This window comes from Lepidochelys kempii, chromosome 8 (genome assembly GCF_965140285.1).
Source record: "Lepidochelys kempii isolate rLepKem1 chromosome 8, rLepKem1.hap1, whole genome shotgun sequence".
Classification (NCBI taxonomy): domain Eukaryota; kingdom Metazoa; phylum Chordata; order Testudines; family Cheloniidae; genus Lepidochelys; species Lepidochelys kempii.
The window spans coordinates 50,551,457-50,570,271 of NC_136387.1; the positions used below are offsets into that span (position 1 = coordinate 50,551,457).

Genomic DNA, 18,815 nt, shown 5'->3' on the forward strand with positions numbered 1-18,815 from the left:
GGGAGGGGGTGTTACCTGGGTTTTCAGAACCCCCAACAGGGGCAACTTAGCTATTTTATTTTAGGCAGTGTAAGGAATAAATCAATAGGAACTCAACGATTCTGTCTGATCAAGGAGTAATGCAAGTAAGCGTGCTCTATCTAAAACTGAGGTTTATTTGATTTAAGCACACACAAACATAAGCAATAGGTTTAGAACATTCCAGATATTTACCTAACATCTGGGACGGTACTGAGTAATTAACAGCAGGTTCGCAGTGGCCAGTTGCTCACCCACTGGAGAGAAAGGGTGTCAGGAAAAACATCCCTCAAGGTGTCGTCTGAGGACTGCGCCAAAGTATACTTTATTAGCTAATTTTTTATAATTAACTTTTATAAAACACATAGGTTATAATGACCCCTACTGTATTATTATTTTTCAAAATTTTTATTAACTTTTAGTATTAATTTTTTTAATATTAGAGGCATCTAGACTTAAGGTTTTTTCATTATTGGTTTGTTTTTTATTTTGATTAGCAGAAACTGCCAGCTAGATATGACCTTGCTTTTGAAAGTCTGTTTTTAAATTAACCCTTAACTATGTGGTGGTCTATTTTATTAATTTAGGGTGGCTGAATGCACATACTATGGTTGTAATTAACTTGATTATATTTTGGAGTATACATACCCTTTAAATCCAGGGCAACAGAGGAACTGGAACAGGGAAGTACAGGGGAGTGTGAGAGTGTGAGACAGAGGGGTTCAGGGTAAGACTGAGATCAGATGAGGACCTGGGACTGGCTGGGTGGGGAGCTGGTGGGGTGACTGGGACTGACGGGGGTGAAGAGCTGCTGGGGTGGAGGAGGAGAGATAGGACTGGTACAGGGACAGGCTAGAGCAGGGGTGTGCAAAATCCGGCCCCTCAGGGTTTTGGATCTGGCCCACGGGATTCCCATGCCGCTCCCAGAAGAGGCCGGCACCACATCCCTGGGGGAGGGGAGGCAGAGGGCTCTGTGCGCTGCCCTCGCCTGCAGACACTGCCCCCCGCAGCTCCCATTGGCTGGGAACAGGGAACCGCAGCCAATGGGAGCTTCGGGGGCGGTTCCCACAGGTGAGGGCAGCATGCAAAGCCCTCTGCCACCCCAGGGGCCTCAGGGACGTGGTGCCAGCCGCTTCTGGGAGTGGCGCGGGGCCAGGGCAGGCAGGCGGGGAGCTTGTCCTGGCCCCGGTGCGTGCCGCTGCCACCCCAGAGCCACTCCAGGTAAGCGGCGCTGGGCCGGAGCCCGTACCCCGAACCCCTCCTGCACCCCAACTCCCTGCCCTGAGCCCCTGCCGCACCCTGCCTGCACTCCAACCCCCTTCCCTGAGCCCCCTCATACACCCCGCACCCTTCCTCTGCCCCAACACCTTGCCCTGAGCCCTTTCCTGCACCCCACACCCCCTCCCACACTCCCTCCTGCACACAACACCCCCTGCCCCAGCCCTACATTCATGGCCCTGCGTGCAATTTCCCCACCCAGATGTGGCCCTCGGGCCAAAAAGTTTGCCCACCCCTGGGCTAGAGGGTACATTGACAGAAGGGGTCAGTCTTGAGGGGAGCAGGCCCACTAGAGCATACTCCCCTCTAGAACCTGGACTGGAACCCAAGAATCCAGAGTCTCAGCATTCCCCTGCTGTCCCCAAATAGCTGTGAAACCCGTTGCCAAAGTGTGTCCCTCTAGAGTCTAGTGGCTGGTTCACAAAGAGGGCAATAACTTACTACTGCTATCAGTCTAGTCTCTCTCTTCCCGTTGGTGCCTCATCCCAGTATCTCCTGCTGTACAAACTGGAAAAACAGAAATCCCATCAAGTGGAATCACATTGACACCACATGGGTCATCAGCAGGAACCTTTAGATCCACCACAAAGACCTCTGCCCCTTGAGCTACAATGATGAGTACCAGAGGAAAAGCCCATGAGGAAACTAATAATTCTGTCTTCAGAGCAGCGTTTGGGTAGCATGCAGTAAATAAGGCCTGGGGGCCACCCTTTGAACAAAGAAGAGAAAACCAAATATTGGCTAGCTGCTCCTTCAGTGAGTGCTGTCCATCCTGCGCACTGCATGAGGCATGTCATTGAATGCTTTGTCATACAACATATGCACAAGGGGGCCAAATCAGGATTGCACAGGCAACCTTAATTCAGGCATTTCCTAACTGGCGAGTGCTTGAGCTTGCAACTTTAATGTTCTTGTAACGGTTTCTCTATGTAATATAATATGCAGTACAAAGACACAGATGAGAAAGTGTCCATCGACCGCTTTGGACTCTCGGGGGATGGAAAGTGCTGCAGAAATCCAGGAGGAGATTTAGGAGCACAAATCCCACTGCTTCTTCAGTGGGACTTGTGCTTCTAAATCCCTTAGGTGCTTTTGGAAAGTCTCCCCCCGTGGGCCGCTGTCTTTGGCAAATACACAAAACAACATAGATACAGGAGCTGAAGCCACACACAAAGCCAAAGCAACACTCGTGTCTGGCAGACTCACTAGCAGCTCAGACTAAACTTCCACCAGGCGTCTCAGGGCTCTCTCACCTGTTGACAGCTCCAGGGACGCATTGCAGATTGTTTCCAGTGCCTGATGGCGGTGAAGTGTGGAGCTTCGCCATCCCCCCAACTGCCCTCTCTTCTTCCCTCCCCTCATGCGCTTTCCAGCAGAAAGGCTCAAATACTTGGGATTATAACATCCAAAAGCAGCTCCGCCAGGGGTAATATTTCTTAAAATAAAAATGAAACGCGTCAGAGGGGGTGGAAGAGAAGCAAGTAATATTATTGGGAGCCAGTGTTCTCCTCCAGCCACCTTTCTCCCCTCCTGGGAGCTCGTAGGAGGCTCACGGTTACCAGAACTTCATGCCTGTGGATACTCCCGTGCGTCAGTTTGAATCAGACTCACTGCAAATCACCGGCTGGGGGAGGGCTGTGGCATGTGGGATCGTTAGCTAGGTCTTGGAAGGAGGCCTCGGGTATGAAGGATCATATCACTCAGCTCTGCGGGACGCTGGCTTTTGGCTTTCCTTCCGCCAGCACCATCGCCTCTCGTGAATGGGGGGTGGAAGAGAGCAGGGGAAGGGGTTATTTTAAGAAAATGTCTTCCCTTTGCCAGGACCTGTCACTGAAACATATCGTTTTATTTGCTCCCTTCGCCTCTGCTCCTTCCTCCCTCCCTGCTGATAGATAGACATTTATTTCTTCCCTTGGAGTATGCTTTCCTCTCACAGCATTGGCCCTTGGTCAGGCACCTACGCAGCAAGAGCTGCCATTCCAGTGGAGAAGGGAAGGGTGGGGGCCCACAATGGGACTATTTAGAGAGGCACAGGTGAAAATAGTAGGGTCATGTTCCAGTTCTGACTCTGCCACTGACTGGCTTCATGCCTTGAGCAGGTCACTCCATCTCTCTGCCCTAATATCCTCATCTAGACTATGGGGGGAGGGGTAATACTGTCTTCATCTGACAGGGCTGTGGGGAGGATCAGTTATTTAATGTTTGTACGCTGCCGAAGCATTCTGCATGGCTGTTAGGTAAAAGGAACTGAACAGGCTCGGCTCCCTCAGCCAGCGCTCTGTGCCGCTGTCCTGGCTGGAATTTGGCGACCCTGAATGGAGAGTGATGGCCGAGGGATAGATTCTGCCCTGGTGACTGAAGAGGTTGGAATTGAGGAGGGGGCACAGTGAGAACAAAGTTGGGTGATGGGTGAGAGACTGAGAAAAGCTATGGAGGTTGGGGATGGGGGGATGAGTTAAACAGAGGGGCTGTTCTTTGAGCTCCTGGGAGAGCTGAGAACGGCAGGGGTGATTGGAAGGCCATTGCCGCAGGAGTAAGCTCTGCGGGACAGAGCTGAGAGCTTGCTCAGTGCAGTGATTATTAACGTGCCCTTGGGCTGCCATCTGCTATTCAAAGATATGTTTATGTCAAGCAGAGGGAAGCCCAGCCAATAGGACTGCCCAGCTATGTGGAACATCCTCACACACAGCTGGGCTGATAGCTCAGCTAAGCCATGGGCCACTCGATTACCCAGCCAGACATTTCAATTCACAGCCATGGGATTGCTCAGCTTCTGCCTCTCTATTCCTATAGTACTTGAGATTCCCCTGTTTATACATCCCAGGATTGCAGTAGCTCTGTTGGCAACAGAGTCATACTGGGAGCTCATTTTTAGCTAATTATCCACTAGTGCTGAGGCCAGACCTTCTTATCTGTGGCCATCTAACTGGTGAACCAGTTGAACACCTCTAGAGGAGTTGACCTGAGTGTGACAAGCCAGTGCATTGAGCTGCCCGTCCCTGGCCTCCACCACCTCTCTGTCGCTCTAGAGAGTTTAATTCCTTTTTATTCTTTAATCATCTTCTTCAAAGCTGCCAAATCTCAGTCCCTGCTCTCTTCAAACTCAACAGCACTAGTGGAAGAAAGGTCCCATCCGGACCTCCTCAGCTGGCAGGAGTTTGGCTGTGACACAGGATCTGAGGGGTGGTGAGAGAGTGGGATCCTTGGGCTGCGCAGCAGATGCACAGAAACCCATTGCAGAACCTGAGCAGACCACTGGCGATGCAGAGAGATGTGGTGGTATAATAATTCTAATAGGCTCCTAGGGCACCTTTGCCTTTCCTGGGTCACCTGACAGCTGTGTTCTCCTTTTTCTCCATAGAACATTGTGTGCACTGGTAGGTTGCGATGGCACCCAGACCCTACAGTCATTCACTGCATCCAGTCATGTGAGGTAAGGCCCCTTTGGGCTGGGGTTTCATACTCAGTCCATCATAAGGGTGGGGTTAGTTTGCCTTGGCAAGAGTTTGAATGGTCTACGGCAGGGTTTTCTGGCTTAGCAAAGAGGCCAGGGTGAATGTTCTTCATAAGCAAAGGAAAAGCCTTTGCACCAGTTGAGTAACGTGGCAATGACAAGTTTGGATTTTCAAAGCACCTTCTCCTGCTAAGATGTCTCCCCTGGTGAGCAAAGCCCAAAAGGCTGGAATAAGTACCCAGGCTGACTGATCTGAACTCTCCAGATGATGTGAGTTTAGAAGTTGGTCTTGAAATCTTGTGAACACAGGCTTCCTCATGTGATTTCTGGCACTCTGGACCCAGGCTAGCAACAGGAAATGTGAAATGAACAACAGAGCTGAGGTCCACACCACAGAGTTTGGAGGCAGATCAGAACTTTCCCAAAGCTTGGGGGTATAGGGATGAATTTATTCACACTTCTTTGAAGTTCAGGTTCTGGGAGAATGCTCCTGTCAGCTCTTTTATGCTGTCCTTTATCTCCTGTATCCATAAGACAAGCTGGACAGGAATTTAATTCTACAAGCCACAGCGCAGAGCTAATGAATGAATGCAAAAAGGTGGAATAAATGAGTGATGAGAGGAGTATGTGTGCCTAACATGTGTGAGCTGCAAGCTCCAGAGAGAGGGGGCTGAATGGCTTAATTGGTTACCAGTTGGTGGAGTGCTGCTGGGCACGAGAATGACACAGACCCATGAGCACAAGACATGTTGTCTCACTGGAGGCAGCTTGCATTTGGGAGCAACTTTACACCATTTTATCATGTGCTCCATGTGCTTCTCTTGACTGTATAGCGTTTCCGTTTACTGTATTTATTACAACGGGCGAGTTTTGAGGAGGAACTTAAGGCAAGAGAGACTGTCAGGTCACCCTCTCGGGCCAGTCCAAGTAAGTAGCAAGTGGATATCGTTACCAACTCAGGGCTGTTTGGTGTCCTAGGTGAAATGAGTTTGCTGGTTTCAGCCCATCTCCCAGGTAGCCCCTAACCAGTTGCTGCTGCTGGCAGTTTCAGCAGAGAAGTAAAGACCTGAATACTTCTAAAATACCTGTTTTCCCCTTCCAGGTCAGGAACGAGGCCTGTGGCAGGGCTGTGTGAGAGCCGCTTTCATGGCTTTGCCCTATTCCATGGATAAGTAGGAGACTTGAGTCTCCAGGGCTGCCAATCTGGCACATTTCACAAGCAATGCTTTAAATTAAAGGGAGTGATTCCTCCCCTGGGTCCAGTGAAGCACTGGAAGTGTCAGTAAAGAATTGGGTAACTGTACGGATATCAAGACTATCTAAATTATCATAACTAAAGACAACGGAAATGGTATGGAAGAGCCATTGAGCCTCATGCTTCAGGACTTAAGAGTGTCTCTGACTGGGAAAGGTCAGTAGGAGATCTAATGGGTGGGTGGAGGGACAAATTATCTCACACCTGTCTAGTGCAGCGTTGTTGTACCTTCCTCTGAAGCATCTGGTATGGACCACTGTTGGAGAGGAGCTAATGGGAGAGATGGACATCAGATGTGATCCAGCCTGGCAGTGCCTGTGTTCCTACGAGTTGTTAGTTCTGCAAGGGGAGGCATCCCTTAAAGGCAAAATTCTGCTATAAGTTTCCCTGGGGTCAGTGGGGACGCTTTAGAGCAGCATCAATCCCAGTCCCCAGTGGGACAGTAAGATAGCACCAGTGTACTTAATATCCTTCAAGTACAGTAGAAGTATGTTACGTGCTACGGCAGCTGTTTAACAGCCAGGGTAAATAACCATTGGAACATGGTGGATTCTCCATCACCTGAAGGCTTTAAATCATGAGCTAGTGTCTTTCTAAAGCATATCCTATAACTGTTAGCTGTTGGGCTTGAAGCAGGAATCATCAGGTGAGGTTCTCTGGCCGGTGTTCTGCAGGAGGTCAGGCTAGATGATCATATTGGTTCCTTCTGGACTCTAAGATCTGGCAGTCCTCTAAAGCTGCCCAGATAGGACTGGGCTTTCCTCTGAACCCAAATTTGAGATACAGGCAAACACTGATCCTTTCAATGGTGGTTAGAAGGGACTCCCACTCCCTCTTTTGTGCTCCCTAAAAGGTAACTCTTTTTACACAGTGTGTAAGAAAGAATCTCTTCAGCTGCATGATCATAGTGGGTGACCATAGCAGAGACCATAGCAAAAGGGGGCAGTTCCATGCTTGCCCAGCTTGGTACATGCCAGCCAAAGATATAGTTTAGCAAGTCTTAGGTCATTAGCTCTGCACCTCACCTCTTGTTTTGAGCAAGAGCCTTGTAAGGAATGGTGCAGGAGTGCTGCCTGTGGGGCTGCTACAAGCTACTGCAGTCCCAGCTGCCGGCAGCAGGAGCGCTGGGTACGAGAGAGCACCCAGCCACCCCAGGCCTCTGATTGTGAGGGAATCACTGGCAGTGCAGGAACTCTTGCTGACTAGAGTTGCAGTCTCTTCCAACAGGAGTCACTAGCAGGTGGGGTGCAGAAGTGTTATCCGAGGGCAGGCTCCAAGCTGTCCCAGCCCTAGCCGGACTAATTCTAGGGAGCCCTAGCTTCCAAGCCTCCAGCTGGAAATATCAAGTCACTTTGTGATGACATTGGAATCATTTACCTTGTCTCCATCATGCATCTGGCACTGGAGCAGTCTGACTGCCCCGTCTTCCTTCTCCATCCATTAATCTTGCTGTCCATCTGACACACTCTCTCTGGCTCTTGCCAAATTCCCCATCCAGAGGGTGGTGAGGCACGTAATGCAAAGACTGAGAGAGGGATTGAGAGTGTTCGGAGTGCTCATCAGGAATGCAATTTAGTGTGGAGTGGGCTCAAAGGCTAGCAGAACAGCTCATCCTGTGCCATCAGTAGAAAAACAGATGGCAGTGAGGGGGAAGGGAGGGGGCATGCAGTGTGTGCCAGGGAGATAAACACCCAAAGGCCAGTGTGAGTTGGGAAGAGAGATCAGAACGCCCCGTGCTGCAGAAGAAAGCCACTGGATGAGGCATTTGGGCACTTTCTGGCATTGTTTCCTAGGCCACCACATTACCCTCTTCGCTAGCTAAGGCTCAGCCCCACACCTCCCAGGCCAAGGGCAGGGAGTAGCCCAGGAGGGACCATCGACTTCTCCTGATGAGGGAAGAATGAGCAGGCTGCTTCTTCCCCCACCCTCAATGATTGCTCGGTTGACCTGTGCTGCTGCTCGTGGCTGAGAATTGGCTGCCACCTACAGTCTGCTCCCTTTGCCTCATCTTACTGAGTGAAAATGTGGCAGTCACAGTGCTCCTTCCTCCGGGGAATGAATCCAGGCTGCACTGCAGAGACCTGGAATGCTGCTGCAAGCTGCTGTTCAAGGCCCCACGCAGCCTGTCTCTGCATAGCTTCAAAATCTGTCCTCACTTCTATCCAGGCAGCCCCACTGGCAATCCAGATGTGGCCCCTATTGGTTAGATTTGCATCTCCTTTACCACGCATGCCTCCCTCTAGCTCTCTGTCGCTGTTCCTCTGGCTGCATGGTCCCTTATTCACACTGCATTGTGGGAGTGGTTTAGGCACCTGTTTTACTGCCCATCTCACTGTTGTTTACCATGAAGTGTCGCCCCATGTGGCTCTCAAAGCACCACCCAGTCCAAACAATGTAGTGAAACAAACATGTCCTGGTTCCATGTAGCGGGGTTGGGGTGGTTTGAAAAAACAAATTGAGCACTGGTTTTGAACTACCAATATCAGATGTGAGGGCACTATTTTGGACATGAGAACGCACCTATGGCTTGCATTCCTTGCCCTCACGGCACCTGTCTCCATGTCACCATTGCAGGCAGACAGCAAGGGCTAGCTGCATGAGAACTAAGAGCAACATGACCGATGGGCCATCAGCAGATGGCTTCACAATTGTTCAAAGATATCCACTTCCAACCCCTGTTACCAACACGGTCCTAAGAAGGGTGCAAATGGCACCTGAAATACCTAACAATTCTCCTGTGCAGCACCATAGGGAATAAGATCTATTGATGGTCCTCAATGCAATGTTCTGTTAATGCAACAGCTGGCTATTATGTTTTTCTCCCTGTGTCCACCTAGCGTATGACTAATAATGTACCGATTGTTCTGATAATCTGATGCAGTGCTCTAGAAGTTTATATGTAAGACTGAGAGGCAGAAATTCCCCCAATTCCTGTCCTGGGTCTGCCATTGACTTGTGGTATGGCCATGAGCAACTAACATACCATTTTTGTGCCTCAGTGAGCCAGTAAAATGTGGGTAATAATTCCCCCTGACCAACAAGGTGAGTGTAGAGATAATGAATTTAATGTTCATAAAATGTTTTGAAAGCATAAAGCACTGCATGAATGTTAAGGTGCAAATTCTGTTCTTAGTTACATGAGTGCAACTTCTATTGAAATCCATGGGAGTCACACTTGCAACTGAGAGCTGAAATCAACTTTGAGGAATGCTGGGTAGATTCGGCCTGCAGATACCTCCGCATAGCTCCTCTTGAAGACACTGGAAGTTGTGTGTGTAGATCTGAGGGCAGAATGTAGCTCCTTATAATTGAAGGGGACATCAGACTTCCGATACTCATGACACAGGCTGTAACAAGAACACATACTGGCATCATATTACAGGCAGTTCTCAAAGCAAGTGTTTGGAATGTTTCTAGCTGTTGTTTTATTGATAACTGGAGTCATGGGCTAATCACTAATAACTTTATTTGGGAGCTTTTCATTCACCAAGTGTTCTTTGCCTTGTCGTTACCTGATATAGTGAAAACCAACTGGGTGCTCCCATTCACCCTCTCCCATAACGCAAGAACAAGGGGATACTCACAATCTCAGGGCAATGTCCAGGCTGCATGCGGGGGTGTGATTGCAGAAAGTTTAGGCATAGTCCCACTATCTTTAATCTAGCTGGTGTGGTTAAAAAATAACAGTGAAAGTGTGGTGGTTCAGAAGTCTGTATGGATCGTACAAGACTGCCCAGAATCCTGGATACATATTTGCATTCCTAGCCCGCACCAGGGTCAATGGTGCTGCATCTTCACTGCTATTTTTAGCTGCACTAGCTAGATTAAAGGTAGCATGGGTCTGCCTACACATGCTGCAATCACACCTCTGATTGCAGTGCAGACACACTCAAACAGAGAGAGACATACTCTCAAACAGTGGCAGCTGTTGGCTGGGTGCCCAGCTCTGAAGGTGGCACCCTGCCAGCAGCAGTGCAAAAATAAGGATGGCACGGTATGGTATTGCCACCCTTACTTCTGCGCTGCTGCCTTCAGAGCTGGGCGGTCGGAGAGTGGCAGCTGCTGACTGAGGGCCCAGCTCTGCAGGCAGCAGCAGAGAAGTAAAGGTGGCAATGCCATACTGTGCCATCCTTACTTCTGCGCTGTTGCTGGTGGCGGCTCTGCCTTCAGAGCTGGGCTCCCAGGCAGCAGCTGCTGCTCTCCAGCTGCCCAGCTCTGAAGGCAGCGCCGCCACCAACAGCAGCACAGAAGTAAGGGTCGCAGCACCACAACCCCCCCTACAATAACCTTGCGACCCTCCCCCCACAACTCCTTTTTGGATCAGGTCCCCTACAATCACAGCCCCATGGAATTTTGGATTTAAATAGCAGAAATCATAAAATTTACTATTTTTAAAATCCTATGTCCGTGAAATTGACCAAAATGGACTGTAAATTTAGTAGGGCCCTAGTTATAAGGACTATTGATCCTGAAGCTTCTAGGAAACACATTATCGCCAGCTGGAGTTAGGAAGCCTCTTCCCTTTTATGACATTGGATGGCACAATCAGTTGTATCGGGAGGATTTTGCACCTCACTTGGAATCGTCTGGTCCTGGCCACTCTTGGAGACAGATTTGCAGATTTGATGGGCCATTGATCTGACCCATGTAGCAATTTCTATGTTCCTGGTTGTAAATTAGCTCTTAACAAAGGTGGTTCTGTAGTCAAATCTGTTCTGGCATGTTATGACTCACTCCCTCTGTGCGGGTGGCCAGCAGGAGCTCTGTGTTGCTGCATTTCAGCTGACACCTCTTGCTGTACTCTTTCTAGGAAAAGGAGGAAATTGGACATCCTTTATTTGACTTAGTCTTGTAACAGCTTTAAGTCTCTACCCTTGGATCCCACGAGCTTTGAATGCTGCGTTTTGAGGGACTCCTTAACACTCCATGCCCTCAGCTCTGTTCTGAAAGCAGTTCTCACGCTGGGTGACGGCCTGTGAGGAGTAATTGGATGGTCACATGATCACCAGCCTTCACAGCATAGCACAGGGAGATGTGGCATCAACTTTAGCCCATGTTTTAAGTCAGCTGTCAGGCTGTTGAGATGAAGCTATCGATCCACCTCTAAAATCAGGACTTTGCTCCCGGGAATCTGCAATAGGTACTTGGCAAAGGGGCACTGGAGGGACGGAGGAAGGGGGAATTGAGTGTGTTTGTGCAATAACAGCAGCATTGTGTGTGTGTGAGTGAGTGATCTGTACCTAGGCATGTACACACACGTGAGTGTAGTTTCTCTGAGGTTAGTAGTAGATCCTAGCAATATTTCAATCCCTAATCCAATCCATCTGTGGCTGCATTCCACAAATTCTCTCTAATCCTGGCCCTGCTTTTATGCCCTCTTCCTTCTCTCTCTCTTGTTTGTCTTATACGTATTCCAGACCCAGGCCTTAGGTGGCAAGCCTGTGATTCCTGCTCACCATACAGTAACCTGGGAAGCATTGGCTTCTTGCAGCATCTCGGGGGGGGGGGGGGGGGGGCGGGAGGGAGCCCCTGAGGTAGTCTATGGTGCCAAGTCACAGCCAGTGTAGCACAGAGTTCATGTGTTCCTGTGCTGCGATAGTGACGCCACCATCATTCTTCCTCCAGGCTTGTGAAACTTCTGGCTCTAAAGCTTGTCTCTCTCCCCCCAAAAAGTTGGTCCAATAACAGATATTACCTCACCCACCTTGTCTCTCTAATAGCCTGGAACTGTCATGGCAACAACTACACTGCATACAACTGTGTAAATGTGGCAGAGGCTGAATTGTGCAATAGGATGGGTGCCCCCAACTCCCAGTGGAGTCGACAGGAGTCAGAGGTGGTCCCGCCCCTTGCAGGACTGGGATCACCCTTGTCTTCAAATCACAGCTGATTGAAAAAGCTAAAGTTCGACAAGTGGCTTCTGTTCTACCACATGTGGCAGCACTAAAACCGCCAGCTATCCAGCTCCAAGTTCCCCATTCCTGGTGATGCTGTAAGATGCGGAGACAATGCAGCCTGGCTTTGGAGTTTGCAGCATTGGCTGCTAGAAAAATTAATCTTTTGTCTTGCAAACAGAGAAAGAATAAACCGATGGGGGGCAGGTTGCTGTTTGCACAGTTTCTTCTTTGACTGGAGCCCCATCATACCAGACTCAAGATAAGCTCTTTCTGACACCAATAGCACATTCCCTCCCCCTACTATGTTCAAAGAATTCCTCACTTGCTCTTTTGTCAAGAACTTCTGGAAGAAAAAACCCATCCTCTTTTTTTGAATCCTGTTTGACTTGGTTTTAGGAGGGTTCATGAGGGGCAGGGAGGGTTCAGTGGTCAAAATCCCCCTCTCCAGGGAGCTATATAGCTAAAGGGATAGATAAATATGATTAAGAAACCTCAAGGGGCTGTAGTTTGAAGAGGAAGAATTACCGCCTCTTGGCTTGCTGTTTTTCTAGTTTTTCTGTTTTCTAGTGTTTGATGTGTTGGGGACCATGGGCTCTTGGTTGGAAAGTGGAAGCGTCTATTACATTGTATGTGTCAGTTACATTGTCCTGTCTGCTTCTACCTCATTGCACAGTGCATTCATGCAAATAGGCCTGTAGACAGCTATCCCATACTGCTTCAGCCACTGATGCTAGGAGCAGAGGGTTGAGAATGCTTTTCATAAAGAGCAATGCGCTTTGAGATGCCCTCCTCCATGGAAACTTGGAAGGAAAGGCACACTAAGCTGGTTACACACAAATGTGGTCATGTCTGTACATGTGCTGAAAGCTGGTTACAGTCTGACGGTCATTTTAGAGCCCTGCTCCTAGGCAGGGTCAGAACACAAGACAATCACACAGGACATACCAAGGATTTAGCGTGGCTGCAGAACATGATTAAAGTCCCAACCACACTACAGCTTAGAAAGGAGTTGTAACCAAGACCCCTGGTTCAGTTGTTTGTAGGGTAGGTGGGTCCTAGAAACCATGGGTAAATATGTTTTGTGTGTGGAATCAACTGTGATACAACCTGCTTACAAACTTGCTAGAAATCTGTTGTGTATACAGACCCTTTAACTCGTAGCTCTGTTTATTCTGCCTGCAGCCAGACTGCACTGGGCTAGCATCTCCCCTGAATTCCTAAGCATAACCAGGGTTGGGCCTTTGTCTGCTCTTGGATGAGGGATCTCCTTGGTGTTGCAGGTGGGGAGTGTTCAGCATTCCGGAGAACCAGCTCCAAACATGGCAAGTTGGGCACCTAGAATCTGAGGCACCCCCAATTGCTGGCCACTTTAAACAGTGCAAGCCTGACTATGTAAAAGGCTCAGGGATAACTGCCATACAAGGGAGCTGGGAGGGTTAACCTGCCAGTGATTGGGGTCTAATGGCCCTCATTTCCTATTTGGAAAACTGCTGCTGGAAAACTTCACTGCTGCTGACAGATTAAGGGCTGGATTGCAGCCTAACACATTCCTGCAGGGGGAATAAGGAGGTGGAAGGCACCCCATTGCACCAGCTACCTCCAGCACAAGAGCCTTGGTTCTGGCCCCTCATTGCTCCAGGCAATGCAGATGTGCCAGGCCCTGGTGGACATCTATTGCAGGGAGTATCCTCCGGAGCAGGGGGAAAAATCCAGGAAGTAGCTTGTTACTCCGCTTCTGGGACAGTGTAACTGCTCACTGCCCCTTACGCAGCACTTGGGCTGCCAAAGCCATGACTGGGCCCCAGACAGACAATGCACAGAAAGGGAAAGTGAGGTGAAGGGATGTGCCCATGGTCACAGAGTAGGTCAGAGGCAGAGCAGGGAATAGACCCAGCTCTTCTGACTCCAGTCTAGGGGCATGGATAAAATGCCTGCTGTTGAGAGATTTAAAAGCTAAGAATTGTTTAGCTTAGACAGGGGACATGTTAGTGGTGGAAAGAAGGTAAATCAGACATTCCTATTGGTCATCCAGAACCAAGGGGACTCTGCAAATAGGGAAAATTAAAGACAAGGACGTGAAATGATTCGCCCTAACTCAGTGGCTTTCAACTTTCCAGACTACTGTACCCTTTCAGGAGTCTGATTTGTCTTGCCTACCCCCAAGTTTCACCCTGCTCCCCTTAAAAACTACTTGCTTACAAAATCAGATATACCTCATTTTGTCTGGATGAAATTTTCGTTTGTACTGACTTTAGTAGTGCTTTTTCTGTACCCTGGTGTAAAACTAGGCAGTTGATGTACCCCCTGGAAGACCTTTCTGTACCCCCCAAAGTTTTGCTTACCCCTGGTTGAGAGCCACTGCATATTGCAAGCTGGAGGCAGAGCCAGGAATACATTATTCCAGTAACTGACTCCCATTCTGTCCTTTGCCTGCTAGATACCCCACCACCACCACCGCCAGCGATACTGTGCATATTGTATGACCTTCTTTAGATAATCAGCACTGGGCACTTTCTACACAGGCACTCAGGATCCTCAGACCCCAACATGACTGGCTAACTGTTGTCCCTTATGTCGTCTCTTTTCCTCAGCATCTGTCACCTTCCCTCTGTCTCGTTTGCCTGTTCTCTCTTTCACTCTTTCTATTGGTTGATCACTGTCTCTCGTCTAATGACAGATGGAAAATCAATGACCCTTCTTCTGATAATAACTAACCTCCCTAGCAGCCAACTGCTATTCCAACATGAATATCTTCAGCTCCTCCAGCCTTGTACATTGTTTTTCTTTTTGTGTAAGATCTGTACAAGAACTTGGCAGAAACCAGATACAAGTGGGTCAGGAGGCCCTGGTGGTTTTTAGGGCTTGTTTTCCATAACCCATTCTATCCTGTAGCATACTTAGTGGGAATGGCTTGGCAGGAAATCTAACCCACAGCAAGAGGCTGCTGAGGGCAGCATTTCAGGCTGGGTGCTGCTAGAATACAAGGCCCTGGTGTTTCCTTACACACACAGTACCAGCACACAAGCAGCAGGCACTGGGGACTTATCTTTGAGAGCAGAGGAGTGCTAGTCTGGCCGTGCATGGCATCTTCTTGTTTAGCGCCTCTTGCCAATTCTGGTTTTGTCTCTTCTTCCCACTGGGGCTGCTCTGGGGAAGACAGGGAGGGTTCACTGCAGACGAAGGACTAGTCCAAGGATGCACACCCTGGTGTCCCCGAGACAATCCATGTACTCACCCGGAGACACAGAAGATCCTATGAGCACCATGAAGGATGCATCCGTTGTCAGACTGTGCTTCACTACAGACTCCAGTACTGTCATTCTAAGAAACAAACCAAGCAGAGGCTTGTGACTGCGTTGTCTTCGCCGCAGAGCTCCCAGGAAGAGCAGGAGCACCAGAAAGGCAGGATGGGTTTGCCCTTCCATCTGCACATTGCACCAATTCACATCAGAAAGCGGATGTTGGAACCATTGACCTGCAGTTAATTGATGCCACCTGCACTGGCATCCAGCAAAGCCACCAGGTACCAAATCTGTTTGGATTTGGTTGTATTTGTACATTGTGGGCTGTTTCTTGTAACTAAGGCATTGGGATTGGCTGCTGCCGCCATGCTAACAAGATATGGAGGGGGCCCCCACCTCAGCACTGCGTGCCCTATTGAATTGCCACAGCAAACCCCCACCAGCGTCCTGGAGTTGTGCTCCCATCCATTCAGCTCTTGCCATGTTGCGTGTCCTGGCAGAGCCAGCAGTCAGTCCCTGAGAGTTCTCTGCTACCAGGCCGCGGCACTTCAGAGGAGCAAGGCAGAGGAAATGTCAAGATGCATTGTTGTTGTTTTTTTAACGTCCCAGTAGATTTTCAGATATCATCCCTAACTCAGTAGCCCCACATGTGAAATATGCTGACCTTTGCAGTGGAGACACGTCTGAGCCAAATCTAAGATCCAGACGCCACGCTCCTTTCCCCACATTCTGGCCAAGGTCAGCTTCAGATCAGGGTCCAGATGTTTGCAGCTGGGGCCCCTCACTGCTGTGCGATTCCACTTCCCAAACATCCTCATAGCTCCGTAGAACCTCCTGAAGTCTCATCCTTCTCCTCCTCACCCCACAGCACCACCACCAAGCAAGCAGCCTCATGGGCATACTTGCCCAAGGGTGCCCGATGCTGCCCAGCCCTCAGTTTTCTATTGTCGGCATTTTCAGTTATCTTGCATCATCCCTTTCCCCCCGGGGTTACTGAGAGTTGGTGTCATGAGGCTGACCCTACATCTCCATGTTAAACCTGCCCTTCCATCAGAGCTAACTACAGTGTCATGGCACTGGTGCTAGGGTTAAGTCCTGGAGTAATTTAGTGAGGGCCACAGGCTTTACTCTGAGAGTATGTCTATACTGCATGCTAAGCCCAGGTTTGTGGGACCCAAGCTTGTGGACTCAGTGTTCCCAAGCCACGTTTGAGCATCGACACTGCGTTTTAAACCTGGGTTTACAATTCCTGGACCCAGGTCTCACATCCATGCTAACACATCCATACTGCACTGCGCAGACCGTCTGACTCGGATCTGCCTGCTTGAGGTGAGTCCACACTGCAAATGACAGGGTTTGGACCCTCGTCTCAGTGGGACTAGGACTCTAAGCCACCCCGCTAGCAGGTTCCTAGGACCTGAATCCTGAGTGCTTGCTGACCTGGGTCAGACTGATTTGTGTGTGGATGGGATGGGGACTTGGTCTCAAACCCGAGTCAGAGTCTGGGCTTATTGTGCAGTGTAGACATACCCCGAGTGACTAAGTAGTGATTTCAGGATCTGGCCCATAGATATGAGGATCATGTGCTCAGAAAAAATGGGTTGAGTTGAGGGTTTTAGAGTTCAGAGAGTTTCCTTTGGTTTGGTTTTTAAGGAAGCTCCTTTTATTTGTTTACATTTTAATTAAAAGTTTTCTGGATCGAACTCCCCTCTTTCTGTGCAAACCTGGTGGCACTGGTCCCGAGGTGCACTCGCTAACCTGGCCTCCCTGCAGCAGTTAAAATGCAAGGCTGGGAAGGTCCTGTGATATTATTGCTCGACCTACTGGGGTTAACAGTCCTCATCCAATGGGAGTCGTTCCATTGATGTGAGCGTGCTTTGGATCAGAGCCATGGTGTTGTTCCACACAACAGAGCAAAACCCCAGGAATGCTGGTGCAGGTGCCATACCCCTGAACACTGATTCGAGTCGCCACCTTTATCATGCTGCATTGCTGTCTTCCAAGGTCATTCAGGGCATGACTACGCTTCAGTGTAAGCCCAGGGTTAGTAGAACTCGAGTTAGCAGACCGTGGCTTTGTTAACCTAGGGCTTGAGCATCTACACTCCTTTGTAACCCTGGGTTAGGGATTGTTAAACCCAACCTGGGGCTCCAGTATCTAGAATGGGCCCAAGTCCAACCACCCATAACCTAGACTTCCTAGCGCCCTCCCAAAACGTGGCCACTCTAGCTCTGTTTGTGGTGCAGTGTTGGAAAGCTTGACTGTCTACCAAATTTGACTGTGCAGAGGGCAAAGAAAGTTGGCCCATGGAATTGTGAGATACTTTTGGTGGACTCCAAGAGTGAGAGCTCAGTGGGGCTGTGTCTATACTGCAATTCAATAGGGCTTGAACCTTGGGTCCAGGCTTGACTCAGACTCGGACCCTCCACTTTTGTGAGGTCCTGGGACACGAGTTCCAAGCCCTGGGTTAGCGCAATTTATGTGTCCATGGAAGGGGGGCTAGTATTGCGTCTGAGTTTGAACCCTGGGCTTACATTGCAATGCAGACCTACCCTCATGGCCAAGCAGTCATGCGGAGAATGAGCTGTGTTGCCTGGGAGGTCTTTGTTGGCATCTTTCATAGACATTTACAAGCTAAGGGAAAGGTTTGAAATCCATTCAGGAGAAGCCGAGTGCCCCTTTGCTATCCCTCCTGGAAACGAAAAGATGGGGCGTTCCTTCACAAGGCAGTCAATGATTTAGAGGTCTCTGCATTCACACTGTGGCCATCCTTCATTCTCCAGTCGTGCATCAGTTTCGCGCATCTTCCATGCAACCTCCTCATTCCACAATAGTCGTCCGCTGTCTTTGGTGGAGCAAGAACCCAGACAGTTGGACAGTGGGGTCATCTATGTGGGAAACCAGGTTAGGCAATTGTAATAGTACCTTCTGACCTTAAAATCTGTAAAACTGTATCAAACACATTCTTTACAGACTGGGTCTGAGCTGGGCTTTTCCTTCTAGCCATTGAGAAAATGTAACTGTGGAGATAGAAGGAGCAGACTGCCCACTGGTGTCAAGAAACTTTGTAGAGAGCTCTGATGTTCGTTACTGGGTGAGCCGTTCACTGCATGGATCGTGGGCAAAGCACATTGTTAAGCCAATGGTACCAGAGCCAACAGAAACCAGAACTGATATTTGTACGTGGAGTGTTAAGTTTCAAACAGAAATACCCCATTTTCTTGGTTTGTGATTGTGGAGTGAAGCAGAGTGGGGACAGAGATCTGGGGAGCTGCTACAGAATATGCTCACACAGACATGAGAAGAGCCCAGAGTAAATATGAAGAAGAATGTGTAGCACATTTGTCTGAAGCTTTCTCACTCACTGCAGTGAGCTTAGCAATGTAGTGCAGTGGCTTTACAAATCCCTTGGTAGCAATTGCAGGGTCCTGAGATGTCTTAGGGTCATGGGAGCCTCCCTGGCCTCAATGGAGAGAAGTGCCCAGGGGCTTTGGCCAGCGTTCAGGTCTGTTACCTTCTGGGCCCTCACTGTGTGGCTCGGAGCTGATTTCCTCTCTACATGCCTGACTGCCTCAGGCGGGGGAGGAGGGAGAGAAAAAATAATAAAATAAAGGACACTCAGCAACAGAGGGATGGCCAAGAAAAATATTTAATCCAAACAATGAACTTTG

General features: G+C 49.3%; 1 protein-coding gene across 1 annotated transcript in view; it reads left to right on the forward strand.

Annotated features, from left to right (window-relative positions):
* Positions 1-18,815, forward strand: part of PAPPA2 (pappalysin 2) — a 170,969-nt gene that overhangs the window by 132,848 nt on the left and 19,306 nt on the right. Inside the window, exon 20 of the mRNA XM_073358102.2 lies at positions 4,658-4,729. Within this exon, the coding sequence (XP_073214203.1) occupies positions 4,658-4,729 (72 nt within the window). The remainder of the gene's footprint in view (positions 1-4,657; positions 4,730-18,815) is intronic.